At 37.7% G+C, this 17,164-nt stretch overlaps 1 protein-coding gene across 3 annotated transcripts in view; it reads left to right on the top strand.

Annotated features, from left to right (window-relative positions):
* SCML2 (Scm polycomb group protein like 2) overlaps nt 1–17,164 on the top strand; it is a 134,130-nt gene that overhangs the window by 4,104 nt on the left and 112,862 nt on the right. For all 3 annotated transcript variants that reach the window (XM_037822913.1, XM_037822912.1, XM_037822914.1), the window contains exons 3-6: nt 789–854; nt 12,014–12,084; nt 12,884–13,118; nt 14,156–14,244. In XM_037822913.1, coding sequence (XP_037678841.1) covers nt 789–854; nt 12,014–12,084; nt 12,884–13,118; nt 14,156–14,244 — 461 coding nt within the window. The remainder of the gene's footprint in view (nt 1–788; nt 855–12,013; nt 12,085–12,883; nt 13,119–14,155; nt 14,245–17,164) is intronic.

Below are 17,164 nucleotides of genomic sequence, written 5' to 3'. Positions count from 1 at the left end.
AAAGAGAGACTTAAGAGACATATCAACCAATTGCTATGTATGTACGTTATTTGGATCCTGATCCAAACAAATGTAATTAAGATGGATGGGGAAATATGAATACTGGCTTGTTATTTGATGATGATAATGAATTATGAATAATTTTTAGGTGTAATAACAGTATTACAATTGTTTTTAAAATGAGTCCTTTTTAGAGATACATACTGTGATATCTACAGATGAGATTATATATCTTAGATTTGGTGAGGTCATAAGGTCCAGCACTGTTTGAACTCCCTAGCTTGCCAGAGAAAAATCTCTGCCTAAACTGTTGAAGCACGTTCATTACATTGTATTCTAATGCCCATGTTATGTTTTGAACTCTCAAAAGCATCTACTTTATTTCTAGGGCATCTTAATTTAAACATCACACGGATCAGCTAGTTTTTGTTTGTTGATTCATTCATCGAACAAATGCTCAAGGATGTTCTGCCTGTCAGGTCCTATTCTAAGCACTGAGGATATGGCAGTGAACAAAACAGACAAAATAAATAAATCCCTGCCCTTTTGGAGCTTACATTCAAGTGGAGGGAGACATACAATAAATAAAATAACTTGAGTAGATTATAAAGTACATAGTATATTAGAAAGTGGTAAGTCCTACACAGAAAATGGGGATATTAATTATGAAGTTAAAACTCATTAGAAACTATTAGAAAATAGTTTTAGTTTAAACTTTTTTACTTTTTGAAGTGCTCTTTCAAACTGTTGTGACCTTCCTGTGTTGCTAATTATTTTCTTATTTTTAGATTCAATGAATGTCAAGGAGAATCAAGAGAAAACTCCTAGCTCAAGTACATCTTCTGTGCAAACTGGTATGTTTTAAAGTAGTTTAATATAGCATATTTTTATTCCTTACTCACTGTTAATATGAACTCTTATTGCTTTTGGAATGGTATACGTACGGTAAAATCCTATAATACAAAATCTCAATAATAGGAAAGATAAAGAAATTGTATTTTATTTTGAAAAAATTTACTGTTTTCGCTTAGAGATAAATTGGCATGGGATTAAATAAAAAGATAACTTCGTGTATTTAGGTGCTACATATAGGCATTGGCTAGCAATGTGATAGAAAACGATCATGTTTCAGGGGACCAGTCTAAAGGATTTGCTAGCTCAAATTATAGCTCATTCAGACACGGGAGAGTATTTTCTTAAAACTGAAAAAAACAACACAACAATTGTGTTAGGGAGATGGATTAAATATTTTCCAATGTCATTGAAAATTTTTACAGATATTAACTGGTTTGTGGAAAGGTCTTAGTTCTTTGGAGTATAATTATAAAACAGTTTTAGTTTTTCAGTTACTGTTTTCAACTTACACTCCTTTCTTCCTGGGGTTTCTGCTCCTGAATGACAGCCTGGTCAGATTTTTTTCCCTGTTCAAGTTTTGTTTTGTTCTGTGTTTTCTCTAAATGCTATCCAAGATCGTGTGTTAGTAGAGCTTCAATTAGAGCCTTGAATCTCCTGATATTAGGTTAGTGCTAGGTCACTGAGACATTCTGGTCAGTTTAATTTTGGAGCCATGGATCTCTGTTTTCTCTTTTAACAAAGATATGCAGTATTCATAAATTTGGACACAACTATGACATTTAGTTTTTTTTTAATGCAATTTTATTGAGATATATTCACATAACATACAATCCTCCAAAGGACATTTAATTTTATAATAACAAAATATACCATTTATTGAGCAACTTATATGCATACTACTTCATTTAATTCTCAAAATACTTAGTATCATATGTATTACTTTCCCCATTTTGTGAATGAAGGAACTGAGACTGAAAAAGTAAAATGACTTGCTTAAGGTCACATAGCTAATAAGAGGTAGAGCCAGACTAGAGATAGGAAGTTCTGACTCCAAAGCCTACATTTTTAACACTCTGCTGCATGCCTTTGCATACTGTGGTTGTACTGGCTTCCCATCATCTAAAGACAGAATCAAACCCTGTATTTTTTAATGGAATGCTCTGAAATTTATTAAGTTAAAGCAAGTTGCAAAATGTTATGTATGCTATGCTGAACCATATGTATATAAAATGTGTGTACATACACATATAAATGCATATACACATGTAACAGTGGTATGCTGAAGCTGACTCACGTCAGCTGGTGGCGTGGGGTGCGGATTGTGCACATCTCCTCCCAACTCTGTGGTTGGTGATGTCATTGTGGCACTTTGCAGTCAGCCATGGTGATAGTATTCACACCACAGAAATCTGCACACACTACCAATCAGGCCACTTGTTTGTTTGTATTTCCTGGAAAGCTGATTGTTAAACATTTATCAGCACTCCAGAGTTCGTCTGTATGTGTATAATATCAGTTGAAGGATACATGAGGGGGGGTAATGTAGATTCCCCCAGGAAGGGGAACCGTCAGATCCAATATTTTTATATAGTGAGGAAATTAAAGAGGAGTATAGAAAAACCTCATGATTTCCGAGAATTAAACTTCATAGTACCTTGAATACTATCAAGTCTTTACCACAATGTGTGTGTCTGGCTGGCTGGCACAAAAAAATTGAAATGATCAAACCAGGCAAAGTATACAGGATGAAACATTGTATTTTTAGAAATTAGTGATCTTATTCCAGGGAAACAACTTAAGTGATTCAGAATTTAATAAGGAGTCTTTAGAATTTAAAAAAAGTCACCTTTTTTTTTTAGTTTGCACTTTATATTGCTCCAATATATATATATCATCTCTGGTACTTTTGGGCTGAAACCTTTTAAAAAGAAAACATGAAGGAGACACCTATTTTTTGTTAAGGAGATTCTACCCCCCTTCACCCATCTTCTAATTTTATAGATTCTGCTTATAGGCAAGCTTGGGTGATTGAACTTTTCCCAACTAAGGGACCGCCACTTTAATCCCATTCTAGAAAAAAAGAAGATAATGAGCAAAGAATATAATCAGCTTGCATAAAGCATCATTGAACTGTAAGGGAATGTCTAAATTGTTTCATTTTGTTATATATTTTATATATTGTTATTTTTAAAATAATGCTTGAAAAAAGCAGGCCATCAGTGAGCATGAGCCTCATCTTAGCTTTTGTGTTTCAGGATGCCTCGTTTTACCTTTGACATGCAGTTTTCTGGAATGTGACTTTTAGAGAATTAGCAATTACTTCCTTAGAACCATAATTTTTAAATTAATCTTGAGTCGATTCCCACATTCTGTAGAATTAGTTGTGAGGACTTGAAAGGCATGAATAGTCTTATATTTTGTCCAGTACTATATGACTGAAATATTACAGACACTAAAAATTATTAGTGACTCTTTCTGGAAGGTAGAAGAATTTATATACATTTGCTATTCTGTGTGTCTTTGTCTTCCCTATTCTTTTTTTTTTTTTCTAGTTCATTCTTTTTATTTATTTATTTTTTTAATCATCATTTTATTGAGATATATTCACATACCACGCAGTCATACAAAACAAATTGTACTTTCGATTGTTTACAGTACCGTAACATAGTTGTACATTCATCACCTAAATTAATCCCTGACACCTTCATTAGCACACACACAGAAATAACAAGAATAATAATTAGAGTGAAAAAGAGCAATTGAAGTAAAAAATAACACTAGGTACCTTTGTCTGTTTGTTTGCATCCCCTACTTTTCTACACATCCATCCATAAACTAGACAAAGTGGAGTTTGGTCCTTATGGCATTCCCAATCCCACTGTCACCCCTCATAAGCTACATTTTTATACAACTGTCTTCGAGATTCATGGGTTCTGGGTTGTAGTTTAATAGTTTCAGGTATCCACCACCAGCTACCCCAATTCTTTAGAACCTAAAAAAGGTTGTCTAAAGTGTGCGTAAGAGTGCCCACCAGAGTGATCTCTCGGCTCGTTTTGGAATCTCTCTGCCACTGAAGCTTATTACATTTCCTTTCACATCCCCCTTTTGGTCAAGAAGATGTTCTCCATCCCACGATGCCGGGTCTACATTCCTCCCCGGGAGTCATATTCCACGTTGACAGGGAGATTCACTTCCCTGGGTGTCTGATCCCACGTAGGGGGGAGGGCAGTGATTTCACCTTTCAAGTTGGCTTAGCCAGAGAGAGAGGGCCACATCTGAGCAACAAAGAGGCATTCAGGAGGAGACTCTTAGGCACAAATACAGGGAGGCCTAGCCTCTCCTTTGCAGCAACCGTCTTCCCAAGGGTAAAACTTATGGTAGAGGGCTCAACCCATCAAACCACCAGTCCCCTATGTCTGTGGTCATGTTAGCAACCATGGAGGTGGGGTAGGCGAATACCCCTGCATTCTCCACAGGCTCCTCAAGGGGGCACTACATCTTTTTTTTTTTTTCCTTGTTTGTCTTTTTTCTTTCTTTTTTTTTTTTTAACTTTCCCTTCTTTTTTCAAATCAACTGTATGAAAAAAAAAGTTAAAAAGAAAACAAACATACAATAAAAGAACATTTCAAAGAGACCATAGCAAGGGAGTAAGAAAAAGACAACTAACCTAAGATAACTGCTTAACTTCCAACATGTTCCTACTTTACCCCAAGAAAGTTACATAATATAGCAACATTTCAGTGAACTTGTTCCTACTACATCAATCAGAAATTAACAGACCATAGTCATTTCTGGGCATCCCCAGAACGTTAAATAGCTTATCTGTTCTTGGATTATTGTTCCCCCTTCCTTAATTGCTGTCTACTGCTAGTTCCCCTACATTCTACATTATAAACCATTTGTTTTACATTTTTCAAAGTTCACATTAGTGGTAGCATATAATATTTCTCTTTTTGTGCCTGGCTTATTTCGCTCAGCATTATGTCTTCAAGGTTCATCCATGTTGTCATATGTTTCACCAGATCGTTCCTTCTTACTGCCGCGTAGTATTCCATCGTGTGTATATACCACATTTTATTTATCCACTCATCTGTTGAAGGACATTTGGGTTGTTTCCATCTCTTGGCAATTGTGAATAATGCTGCTATGAACATTGGCGTGCAGATATCTGTTCGTGTCACTGCTTTCCGATCTTCCGGGTATATACCGAGAAGTGCAATCGCTGGATCGAATGGTAGCTCTATATCTAGTTTTCTAAGGAACTGCCAGACTGACTTCCAGAGTGGCTGAACCATTATACAGTCCCACCAACAATGAATAAGAGTTCCAATTTCTCCACATCCCCTCCAGCATTTGTAGTTTCCTGTTTGTTTAATGGCAGCCATTCTAACCGGTGTTAGATGGTATCTCATTGTGGTCTTAATTTGCATCTCTCTAATAGCTAGTGAAGCTGAACATTTTTTCATGTGTTTCTTGGCCATTTGTATTTCCTCTTCAGAGAACTGTCTTTTCATATCTTTTGCCCATTTTATAATTGGGCTGTCTGTACTATTGTCATTGAGTTGTAGGATTTCTTTGTATATGCAAGATATCAGTCTTTTGTCAGATACATGGTTTCCAAAAAATTTTTTCCCATTGAGTTGGCTGCCTCTTTACCTTTTTGAGAAATTCCTTTGAGGTGCAGAAACTTCTAAGCTTGAGGAGTTCCCATTTATCTATTTTCTCTTTTGTTGCTTGTGCTTTGGGTGTAAAGTCTAGGAAGTGGCCTCCTAATACAAGGTCTTGAAGATGTTTTCCTACATTATCTTCTAGGAGTTTTATGGTACTTTCTTTTATATTGAGATCTTTGGTCCATTTTGAGTTAATTTTTGTGTAGGGGGTGAGGTAGGGGTCCTCTTTCATTCTTTTGGATATGGATATCCAACTCTCCCAGCCCCATTTGTTGAAAAGACCATTATGGCTCAGTTCGGTGACTTTGGGGGCCTTATCAAAGATCAGTCGGCCATAGATCTGAGGGTCTATCTCTGAATTCTCAATTCGATTCCATTGATCTATATGTCTATCTTTGTGCCAGTACCATGCTGTTTTGGCAACTGTGGCTTTATAATAAGCTTCAAAGTCAGGGAGTGTAAGTCCTCCCACTTCGTTTTTCTTTTTTAGAGTGTCTTTAGCAATTTGAGGCATCTTCCCTTTCCAAATAAATTTGATAACTAGCTTTTCCAAGTCTGCAAAGTAGGTTGTTGGAATTTTGATTGGGATTGCATTGAATCTGTAGATGAGTTTGGGTAGAATTGACATCTTAATGATATTTAGCCTTCCTATCCATGAACAGGGAATATTTTTCCATCTTTTGAGGTCCCCTTCTATTTCTTTTAGTAGGGTTATGTAGTTTTCTTTGTATAGGTCTTTTACATCTTTGGTTAAGTTTATTCCTAGGTACTTGATTTTTTTTAGTTGCTATTGAAAATGGTATCTTTTTCTTGAGTGTCTCTTCAGTTTGTTCATTTCTAGCATATAGAAACATTACTGACTTATGTGCATTAATCTTGTATCCCGCTACTTTGCTAAATTTGTTTATTAGCTCTAGTAGGTGTATCGTTGATTTCTCAGGGTTTTCTAGATATAAGATCATATCATCTGCAAACAATGACAGTTTTACTTCTTCTTTTCCAATTTGGATGCCTTTTATTTCTTTGTCTTGCCGGATTGCCCTGGCTAGCACTTCCAGCACAATGTTGAATAACAGTGGTGACAGCGGGCATCCTTGTCTTGTTCCTGATCTTAGAGGGAAGGCTTTCAGTCTCTCACCATTGAGTACTATGCTGGCTGTGGGTTTTTCATATATGCTCTTTATTATGTTGAGGAAGTTTCCTTCAATTCCTACCTTTTGAAGTGTTTTTATCAAAAAGGGATGTTGGATTTTGTCAAATGCTTTTTCATCATCTATTGAGATGATCAATTGATTTTTCCCTTTCGAGTTTTTAATGTGTTGTAATACATTGATTGTTTTTCTTATGTTGACCCATCCTTGCATGCCTGGAATGAACCCCACTTGGTCATGGTGTATGATTTTTTTAATGTGTCTTTGGATTCGATTTGCAAGTATTTTGTTGAGGATTTTTGCATCTATATTCATTAGGGAGATTGGCCGGTAGTTTTCCTTTTTTGTAGCATGTTTGCCTGGTTTTGGTATTAGATTGATGTTAGCTTCATAAAATGAGTTAGGTAGTGTTCCATTTTTTTCAATGTTTTGAAAGAGTTTGAGTAAGATTGGTGTCGGTTCTTTCTGGAAAGTTTGGTAGAATTCCCCTGTGAAGCCATCTGGCCCTGGGCATTTATTTGTGGGAAGATTTTTGATGACTGATTGGATCTCTTTGCTTGTGATGGCTTGGTTGAGGTCTTCTGTTTCTTCTCTGGTCAGTCTAGGTTGTTCATATGTTTCCAGGAAATTGACCATTTCTTCTACATTATCCAGTTTGTTGCCATACAGTTGTTCATAATATTCTCTTATAATTTTTTTAATTTCTTCAGGATCTGCAGTTATGTCACCTTTTTCATTCATTATTTTGTTTATATGGGTCTTCTCTCTTTTTGATTTTGTCAGTCTAGCTAGGGGCTTGTCAATCTTGTTGATCTTCTCAAAGAACCAACTTTTGGTGATATTTATCCTCTCTCTTATTTTTTTGTTCTCTATGTCATTTATTTCTGCTTTAATCCTTGTTATTTCTTTTCTTCTACTTGGTTTAGCATTGGTTTGCTGTTCATTTTCTAGCTTCTTCAGTTGATCCATTAGTTCTTTGATTTTGGCTCTTTCTTCCTTTTTAATATATGCGTTTAGTGCTGTAAATTTCCCCCTTAGCACTGCTTTTGCTGCATCCCATAGGTTTTGGTATGTTGTGTTCTCATTTTCATTCGTCTCTATATATTTAGCAATTTCTCTTGCTATTTCTTCTTTAACCCACTGATTGTTTAGGAGTGTGTTGTTTAACCTCCAGGTATTTGTGAATTTTCTAAGTCTCTGATGGTTATTGACTTCTAATTGTATTCCATTGTGGTCAGAGAATGTGCTTTGAATAATTTCAATCTTTTTAAATTTATTGAGGCTTGTTTTATGTCCCAGCATATGATCTATTCTGGAGAAAGTTCCGTGAGCACTAGAAAAGTATGTGTATCCTGGTGATTTGGGATGTAATGTCCTGTAGATGTCTGTTAAATCTAATTCATTTATCAGATTGTTTAGGTTTTCAGTTTCCTTATTGGTCTTCTGTCTGGTTGATCTATCTATAGGAGAGAGTGATGTGTTGAAGTCTCCCACAATTATTGTGGAAACATCAATTGCTTCCTTTAGTTTTGCCAATGTTTCTCTCATGTATTTTGTGGCACCTTGATTGGGTGCATAGACATTTACGATTGTTATTTCTTCTTGCTGAATTGCCCCTTTTATTAGTATGTAGTGGCCTTCTTTGTCTCTCAAAACATCCCTGCATTTGAAGTCTATTTTATCTGAGATTAATATTGCTACACCTGCTTTCTTTTGGCTGTAGCTTGCATGAAATATTCTTTTCCATCCTTTCACTTTCAGTTTCTTTGTGTCCCTGTGTCTAAGATGAGTCTTTTGTATGCAACATATTGATGGTTCATTTTTTTTGATCCATTCTGCGAATCTATATCTTTTAATTGGGGAGTTTAATCCATTTACATTCAACGTTAAAACCGTGAAGGCATTTCTTGAATCGGCCATCTTATCCTTTGGATTATGTTTGCCATATTTTTCCCTCTCTCTATTAATATCCTTTATTGTACCCATACCGAATCTCTTTAGTACTGAACCTTTCTCCAGGTCTCTCTGTCCTGTCTTTGTTTCTCTGTCTGTAGGGCTCCCTTTAGTATCTCCAGTAGGACAGGTCTCTTGTTAGCAAATTCTCTCAGCATTTCTTTGTCTGTGAAAAATTTAAGCTCTCCCTCAAATTTGAAGGAGAGCTTTGCTGGATAAAGTATTCTTGGCTGGAAATTCCTCTCACTCAGAATTTTAAATATATCGTGCCACTGCCTTCTCGCCTCCATGGTGGCTGCTGAGTAGTCACTACTTAGTCTTATGCTGTTTCCTTTGTATGTGGTGAATTGCTTTTCTCTTGCTGCTTTCAGAACTTGCTCCTTCTCTTCTATGTTTGACAGTGTGATCAGTATATGTCTCGGAGTGGGTTTTTTTGGATTTATTCTATTTAGAGTTCGCTGAGCATTTATGATTTGTGTATTTATGTTGTTTAGAAGATTTGGGAAGTTTTCCCCAACAATTTCTTTGAATACTCTTCCTAGACCTTTACCCTTTTCTTCCCTTTCTGGGACACCAATGAGTCTTATATTCGGACGTTTCATATTATCTATCATATCCCTGAGGTCCATTTCGAGTTTTTCAATTTTTTTCCCCATTCTTTCTTTTATGCTTTCATTTTCCATTCTGTCATCTTCCAGGTCACTGATTCGTTGTTCAACTTCCTCTAGTCTTGTACTATGAGTGTCCAGAATCTTTTTAATTTGGTCAACAGTTTCTTTAATTTCCATAAGATCATCCATTTTTTTATTTAGTCTTGCAATGTCTTCTTTATGCTCTTCTAGGGTCTTCTTGATTTCCTTCATATCCCGTACTATGGTCTCATTGTTCATCTTTAGTTCTTTGAGTAGCTGCTCTAGGTGTGTCTCTTCTGGTCTTTTGATTTGGGTGCTTGGGCTTGGGTTATCCATATCGTCTGGTTTTTTCATATGCTTTATAATTTTGTGTTGTTTTTGGCCTCGTGGCATTTGCTGAACTTGATAGGGTTCTTTTAGGGTTTGTAGACTAGTTGAAGTCCTTATCTCTAATTTATCAGATCTACAGCTTCGTGGAGTACACTTTCTCTAACTAACCAGCAGGTGGCGTCCACGAGTCACCTGTTCTCCACAAGCCAGATCTCCCCTGCTTAGCCTTTTTGGTGAGTGGGGGAGTGAGTCTTGTGGGGCCCAATTGGTGTACCAAGCTTGCGTGTGTAGTTGGTGTTGCCTGCCCTGTATGTGGGGCGTGTTTCTGGGCAGTCGGGGAGGGGGGGTGGCCCTAACAATCAAATCTCCCTGATGATCCTAGAGTTTTAAAGCCACTGCAATAGTCTAATCCTTCAGTTCAGTCCTGCCACAGTTTGTCTCTGCCACTGACCCACAAGTCTTTGGTATTGGCGTATGGCTCCTGAGACTTGCAAGTGGGCCCCTCTTCCAGGCTGTGCACCCCGGGTCCTCTGTTGAGGGATGACTGTGCTATGTCGCAGGTGAGTGCCGTCCCCCCAGGGCAGTTCTGGGCTGCTGGGCTGTGTTGGGAGGCTCCCAGTCTGCTCAAATGATGGCTGAATGGGGCTCTGTTAATTCACACTGCTCCCCCTTCCCAGCTCTGGGACATTCAGCTGAGGTTGCAGGGAAGGCTAATGTCCACGCCCAGTTTTGTGGTGTGTGCCTGTTATTTGAAGCACTTCCGTCACACTGGGTTGTCTGGGGCAGCTCTGGACTATGGGGCTGGCGATGGGCAGGAGTGTTTCCTGTCCACCAGGATGGTGGCTGTGAGCGGACACCCCCCTTTTCTTGGGAAGTTGTGTTGTTTAGTGAATTTTCTCAGCCACTGGATTATTGCCTTTTGTCTCTGAGCTCTCTTAGTTCTGCTCTTGACTTGACATGCTCAAATTTCAATTCTTTGAAGCTTTCTGTATTGAGCTTCTTAGAGTAATTGTTTTAGAAAAAGCAAAAAGGATTTAAAAAAAAAAAAAAAACAAAACGGCCCTCCTCAGAGATCTAATGGGTTATTGAAATGCTAATAGACAAAGCAACCAGGCCCATTAAGGAAAGGTGCACAGGGCAGAGGGATCAGCCTTGCTTCGGGATTTGCATATGCGCCTCAAGGCCTGATCTCCGCCCTTCCCCTTTCTGTGTTCACCAGAACTCCAAAAATCCTCTGCTTTTATTTTGGAGTTTTTCGTGTTGTTTTTTTTCTATGCCTGTCTCCTCTCTGCTGGGCTGGCTGCTCTCAGAGTCTCTGGTGTCTGGTCTCAGTCTATCTATGGTTGGAGTTTGAATCAGTAGAATGAGTTTCCGGTAAGAGCAGCCACTGCAATTCTCCCTTCTCCTTCCTGGATCTGACAGCCCCTCCTCCCCCGGGACTGAGCCTGGCAGGGAGGGGCGCGGGTCCCCTGGCCGCAAAAACTTACAGATTTCGCTGATCTCAGCAGTTCCACGTTTTCATGAGTGTTGTATGAAGTATGCCCAAAGACAGATTGCTCTGTGGTGTCCAGTCCACGCAGTTCCTGGCTTTTTACCTACTTTCCTGGAGGAGTAACTAAAACATACAGCTCACCAGTCTGCCATCTTGCCCCACCTCCCCTATTGTTTTTAAAGAGAATAGATGATTTAATCATATTCCCTGGGTTTGGCCCCAAGTCTCAGCTCTTATCCCTGCCTTTACCACTCTATGACTCTGTTGAGAATTTATCATGGGTCTTCATTTTAAACATCATACATTTAAAAAATGGAGGAGGGAGAGCAAGGACAGCAAGGAGTAGAAAACCTAGATCATTACAATGATTTGGATTAGTGACTTCATCAGTGACTGGTTTACTGCTTTATTTTGCTACCATCTTTTTGACACCCTGGAATGGAGACCTACTACTAGATCAAGAAACTAGTCCGGTTCTCAATTTTTTTTTTTTTCTGTAAGGCACTGCAGAGGTAAAATTCTGTTGGACCACACATCTGAACACCTTCAGCTCCCCATGAAAACCAAAGAAGCACCTTTATGCTAATGGGATGAAATGAATGAAAACACTTTATTGAGTAAATTTATATCAGAGACAGATGAGAAGTTGCTCTTATTCTAGTTATTTCTAGAGTCTACATTTTTAGAATCACTGTGCTGTAGTCCTCATTACATTGAGAGGACCTGAGATTTAATTTATATCAGAGCCCTTATTTACTGGGAGTTGTTTTATTTTTTATTTCTGTGCTGGTAATATAGATCAAGAAGTTTGAAACTGCTTTTTATGAAGTGTTTTTTAAACAGGTATAGAAATAAAACCCATTTTATTCCTGAAAGTTTGCAGACATATTGTATATACTAAAAAACTATTTTGTATATTTTTTTCCCCAGATGATTTCATTTGGGACAATTACTTGAAAGAGACTGGATCAATAATTGCTCCTTCAGAGTGTTTCAGACAGGTATGCCAAAATTCTGTATATATTAATGTAAACTGTTAATTTGTTGAAGGGTGTTTGTGTGGTTAAGTTCTGATAATGTGAACAGATAATGGGATTGTGGTAGTGCCACTTAAGAGTCAGATGGTCTCTTTGCATTCATTCATTAAGAATTTACTCTGTGTCAGGTATACTAAAAGTACTAAACCCTCATGACTACTCATCTGGAGGGAAAGACAGTCATATAAATAAGCAATTATGAGAACTGTGATAACTCTATACTGGGAAAGCTCACAGAAGAGGCACTGAGATAGTTGGAATGAAGGAAAGGATATTCTAGGTAGAGAGTACATCTGAAGTAAAGGCACATGGGTGTGAACGACTCTTTGAGTGTTGAGGGATTGGTGTGGGGTGGCTGGAGCACAGAGTAGGTAGAGATGATACTGTGGGGATGAGGTTAAAGGTGTGGGGGCTTTTAAACTTTGCCAAGGAATTGGCTTTATCCTTAAGCAGTGGTGAGCTGCCAATTGTCCTATTTCAAGGGGATTGGACTAATCAGGCAATTTTTATTTTAGAAAGCTACTCTGGGTGCATTTTAGAGGCTGTATGTGGGTTGGGCTATGAGAGAGATTAGAGACGGGGCTGTTTTTTATGGTGCATGTCAAGCCAAGGAGAGAATTTGATCTTTTCCTTGACCCTTATAGCCCTTATCTTGTTCACCATCTGCTGTGACTGTTACTTAAAACATGCCTTGGGTATCTGGTAATATAACTGACCATTTCCTATAGTTGATGCATTTTAACTATTTTATTTATATATATAGTCTGAGATTCCACCAACTAATGACTTCAAAGTTGGTATGAAATTGGAAGCCCATGACCCTCGCAATGTTACTTCAGTATGCATTGCTACAGTTGTTGGGATTACTGGTGCCAGATTACGTTTGAGACTGGACGGGAGTGACAATCAAAATGATTTTTGGAGACTTGTCGATTCCCCAGACATACAGCCTATTGGAACATGTGAAAAGGAAGGGGATTTACTTCAACCTCCCCTGGGTAAGGATAGTTTTTAAAAGAACATATTCTTACTCGTGTCATACTCAATAGAAATCATTTTGAGTTGTCTTTAAAAAATGTCTTCTCTTAAGCAATCTTGCAAATAGATGGTCAGGTGGTTACTGTGGAGAATGTATGATGAATCAGGAGCTCAGTACTGTATATTTGTTGTACATTTTGCATATGTGTGCTGAAAATTGAGTCTGTTTTGATCAACATCTGATAAAAATTCTAAAAGATCGTGTTTAGTATGGGTAAAGATTGCTGAAGTGAGAACTTTCTGGTTTCCTAACATTTTATGAAATTTTAAACATATGAAAAAGATGAAAAGGGTGAATTTTACAGTAAATACCCACAGCCCCACCACCTAGATTCCATTACCATTTTACTATACTTGGTTTATCACTTATATATTCCTCCATCGATTTATTAGTCCATCTTATATTTTGATAAATTTCAGAGTACTTTATTGACATCTGTACACTTCCCCTAAACACTTCAGCATGCATATTATTAACTCGAATTCAGTGTTTATTTACAGTTTTTTTCTTTTGCAATATAATTGACATAAAGTGAAAAGCACTGTTGTAAGTGTACACTCACTGAGTTTTGACAGACAACTGTCTTTTTCTGCAAGTAAAGAAGTCAGAGGCTCTGAGGTAAAAGAGGACCTTTGCAGCCTTTTGACCTTCTTGCGTGACTGTTGGTGGTGGAATGGAACCTTTTCTGGGCTTCAGCTTAGACCACCCCAAGTATTATGACTTTTCCAACATGTATGTATTTGTTGGTGAGCCCAACTCAGTGGCTTCTCTAAAATGAGCATTTCTACACCTACTGTGGCATTATTGCCAAACAGTACAGCTGAGGCAGTAGCACTGAAAGGAGGGTGTGTCTCCTCCTCTTGCCCATTTCCTGTGTTGTTAGATAACCGAGTCATTTTGAAAAGAATGGTGAATGAAATCTATTTTTCATACCAAACTTACTATAATATCACAGGGTGGTTTTTTTCATGATATCTTACATATTTTATAAAATAGGGTACCAGATGAATGTGTCATCTTGGCCAGTGTTTCTTTTACGAACCCTAAGTGGATCTGAGATGGCACCTGCAGCATTGTTTAAGCAGGTAAGACATATGTTATAAAAAGCTTCCATAACCTGGGCCATGATTTATTGTTTTAATGGGGATGCTTACATGCTCTGTCTTCTCTGACATGGAAAAGCAAGAAATGCTTTTTAAATTACTGGATGGGCAAGACTTTTTATAAAAAGACTCAATTATAATCACCCACTAGTCAAAATGAATTAGTACCCTCTTTCTTGATTTTGAATATGAAAGGAATGCTCAACTGAAAGCAAGTGTTTGCTGCTATTTTTTATTTAACATTGGAAGTGAAGCTTCCTCTCATTTTGCTTTGTTAGTAATCCCTTCATGTGTGATGTGGAAGAAAATGATGGGCCAAAAAGCCACTTGAAAATTAATTGGAATGGTTTGGTTTCAGAAGAAAAAAGAATATTAAAAAAAGTTATCAGAAAGAAATAAGGAAATATTTGCTACAAAAAAAGGAAAAAAAATCCAAAAATAGTTTATACTGTTGAGAAAATGTTGACAAGGATACATTATGTTGAGAAACAATGGATAAAACCAAGTTTTAGTTAAATTATGGGTCAAAGTATTTCTTTTTCATCCTCTCTTCCTGATTGGTTTGTTTTTTTTTAAATTTTTATTGGGATTGTTCAGTTACCATACAATTATCCAGAGATCCAAAGTGTACAGTCAGTTGCCCCTGGTACCCTCATACAGCTGCGCATCCATCACCACACTTAATTTTTGTTCACTTTTTAGAAGCTTTTCATTACTCCAGACAAGAAATAAAGTGAAAGACAAAAAAAGAAAAAAAGAAAAGGAAACTCAAATCCTCCCATATCCCTAACCAACCCCCTGCAATTGTTGACTCGTAGTGTTGGTATAGTACATTTGTTACTGTTTATGAAAAAATGCTGAAATACTACTAACTGTAGTATATAGTTTGCAATAGGTATATATTTCTTCCCTTTATGCTCCTCTGTTAACTTCTAATTGTATTGTCATACATTTGTTCTGGTTCATGGAAGAGATTTCTAATATTTGTACAGTTAATCATGGACATTGCACACCATAGGATTCAGTTTTATACATTCCCATCTTTTGATCTCCAACTTTCCTTCTGGTGACATATATGGCTCTGAGCTTCCACTTTCCACCTCATTCAGGCACCATTTGGCACTGTTAAGTTATTCTCACATCTTGCTACCGACACCTCTGTTCATTTCCAGACATTTAAGTTCATCCTAGTTGAACATTCTGCTCATACTAAGCAACTGCTCCCCACTCTTAAGCCTCGTCCTGTATCTTGGTACCTTATATTTCATGTCTGTGAGTTTATATATTATAATTATTTCTTATCAGTGAGACCCTGCAATATTTGTCTGGCTTATTTCACTCAGTATATTGCCCTCGAGGTTTTGTCATCAACCCATTTTTTTTTTAATACGGTTTTGTTCACACACTGTACATTCCATCCTAAGTAAATAATCAGTGGTTCTTTGTATGGTCATATATTTATGTGTTCACCACCTTCACCACTATCTATATAAGGGCATCTACATTTCTCCATGCTGTATCCATTTCTTGGATAGTGCCAAAGGAAGCCATTCAGCAGCTGCTGTTTTTCCCCCCAGCACATATACTAATTTGCTTTGGGAGAAGTGTCTGCCCTCTGACCCTGGTCCCTAGCCTCCTGTGATGAGTCTGTGATTAATTGCTCTGAGCTGTTGCACTAATGAATAAGGCATCATGTCCTTATTCCCCTCTTCTTGAAAACCAAGTCCTCACTCACAGGAAAAAAAAAATGACAGCTAGGAAGCAGCAAAAGGAAAAATAACCTGAAATCAAAGCAGAGTAAAGAGTCAGACAACACCATCAATGTCAAGTGTCTAACATGCCTCCCTTATCCCCCCCTCTTATCTGCATTTACCTTGGTATATTGCCTTTGTTACATTAAAAGAAGCGTAATACAATGATTCTGTTAGTTGCAGTCTCTAGTTTACATTGATTGCATCCCTCCCCCAATGCCTCCCCATTTCTAACACCTTACAAGGTTGACATTGCTTGTTCTCCCTTGTAAAAGAACATATTTGTACATTTTATCACAATTGTTGAACACTCTAGATTTCACCAAGTTACGCAGTCCCAGTCTTTATCTTTCCCCCTTTCTTCTGGTGTCTCACATGCTCCCAACCTTCCTCTCAACCGTATTCATAGTTATCTTTGTTCTGTGTACTCACATTGCTGTGTTACCATCTCCCAAAATTGTGTTCCAAACCACATACCCCTGTCTTCTCCTGTCACTCTGTAGTGATCCCTTTAGTATTTCCTGTAGGGCGGGTGTCTTGTTCACAAAGTCTCTCTTTGTCTGTTTGTCAGAAAATATTTTGAGCTCTCCCTCATATTTGAAGGACACCTTTGTTGGATATAGGATTCTTAGTTAGCAGTTTTCCTCTTTCAGTATCTTAAATATATCACACCACTTCCATCTTGCTTCCATGGTTTCTGCTGAGAGATTCGCACATAGTCTTATTAAGCTTCCCTTGTATGTAATGGATTGCTTTTCTCTTGCTGCTTTCAGGATTCTCTCTTTGTCTTTGACATTTGATAATCTGATTATTAAGTGTCTTGGTGTAGGCCTATTCATATCTCCTCTGTTTGGAGTACGCCGCGCTTCTTGGATCTGTAATTTTATGTCTTTCATAAGAGATGGGAAATTTTCATTAATTATTTCCTCTATTATTGCTTCTGCCCCTTTTCCCTTCTCTTCTCCTTCTGGGACACCAATGATATGTACATTATTGAACTTTGTTTCATCCTTAAGTTCCTGGAGATGTTGCTCGTATATTTTCATTCTTTTCTCCATCTGCTTCTTTGCATGCAGGCTTTCAGGTGTTTTGTTCTCCAGTTCCTGAGTGTTTTCTTCTGCCTCTTGAGATCTGCTGTTGTATGTTTCCAT

This window comes from Choloepus didactylus, chromosome Y, assembly GCF_015220235.1.
Source record: "Choloepus didactylus isolate mChoDid1 chromosome Y, mChoDid1.pri, whole genome shotgun sequence".
NCBI classification, from domain to species: Eukaryota; Metazoa; Chordata; class Mammalia; order Pilosa; family Megalonychidae; genus Choloepus; species Choloepus didactylus.
The sequence above is the reverse complement of the archived record's forward strand: the minus strand, read 5'-3'. Positions and strand labels throughout refer to the sequence as shown.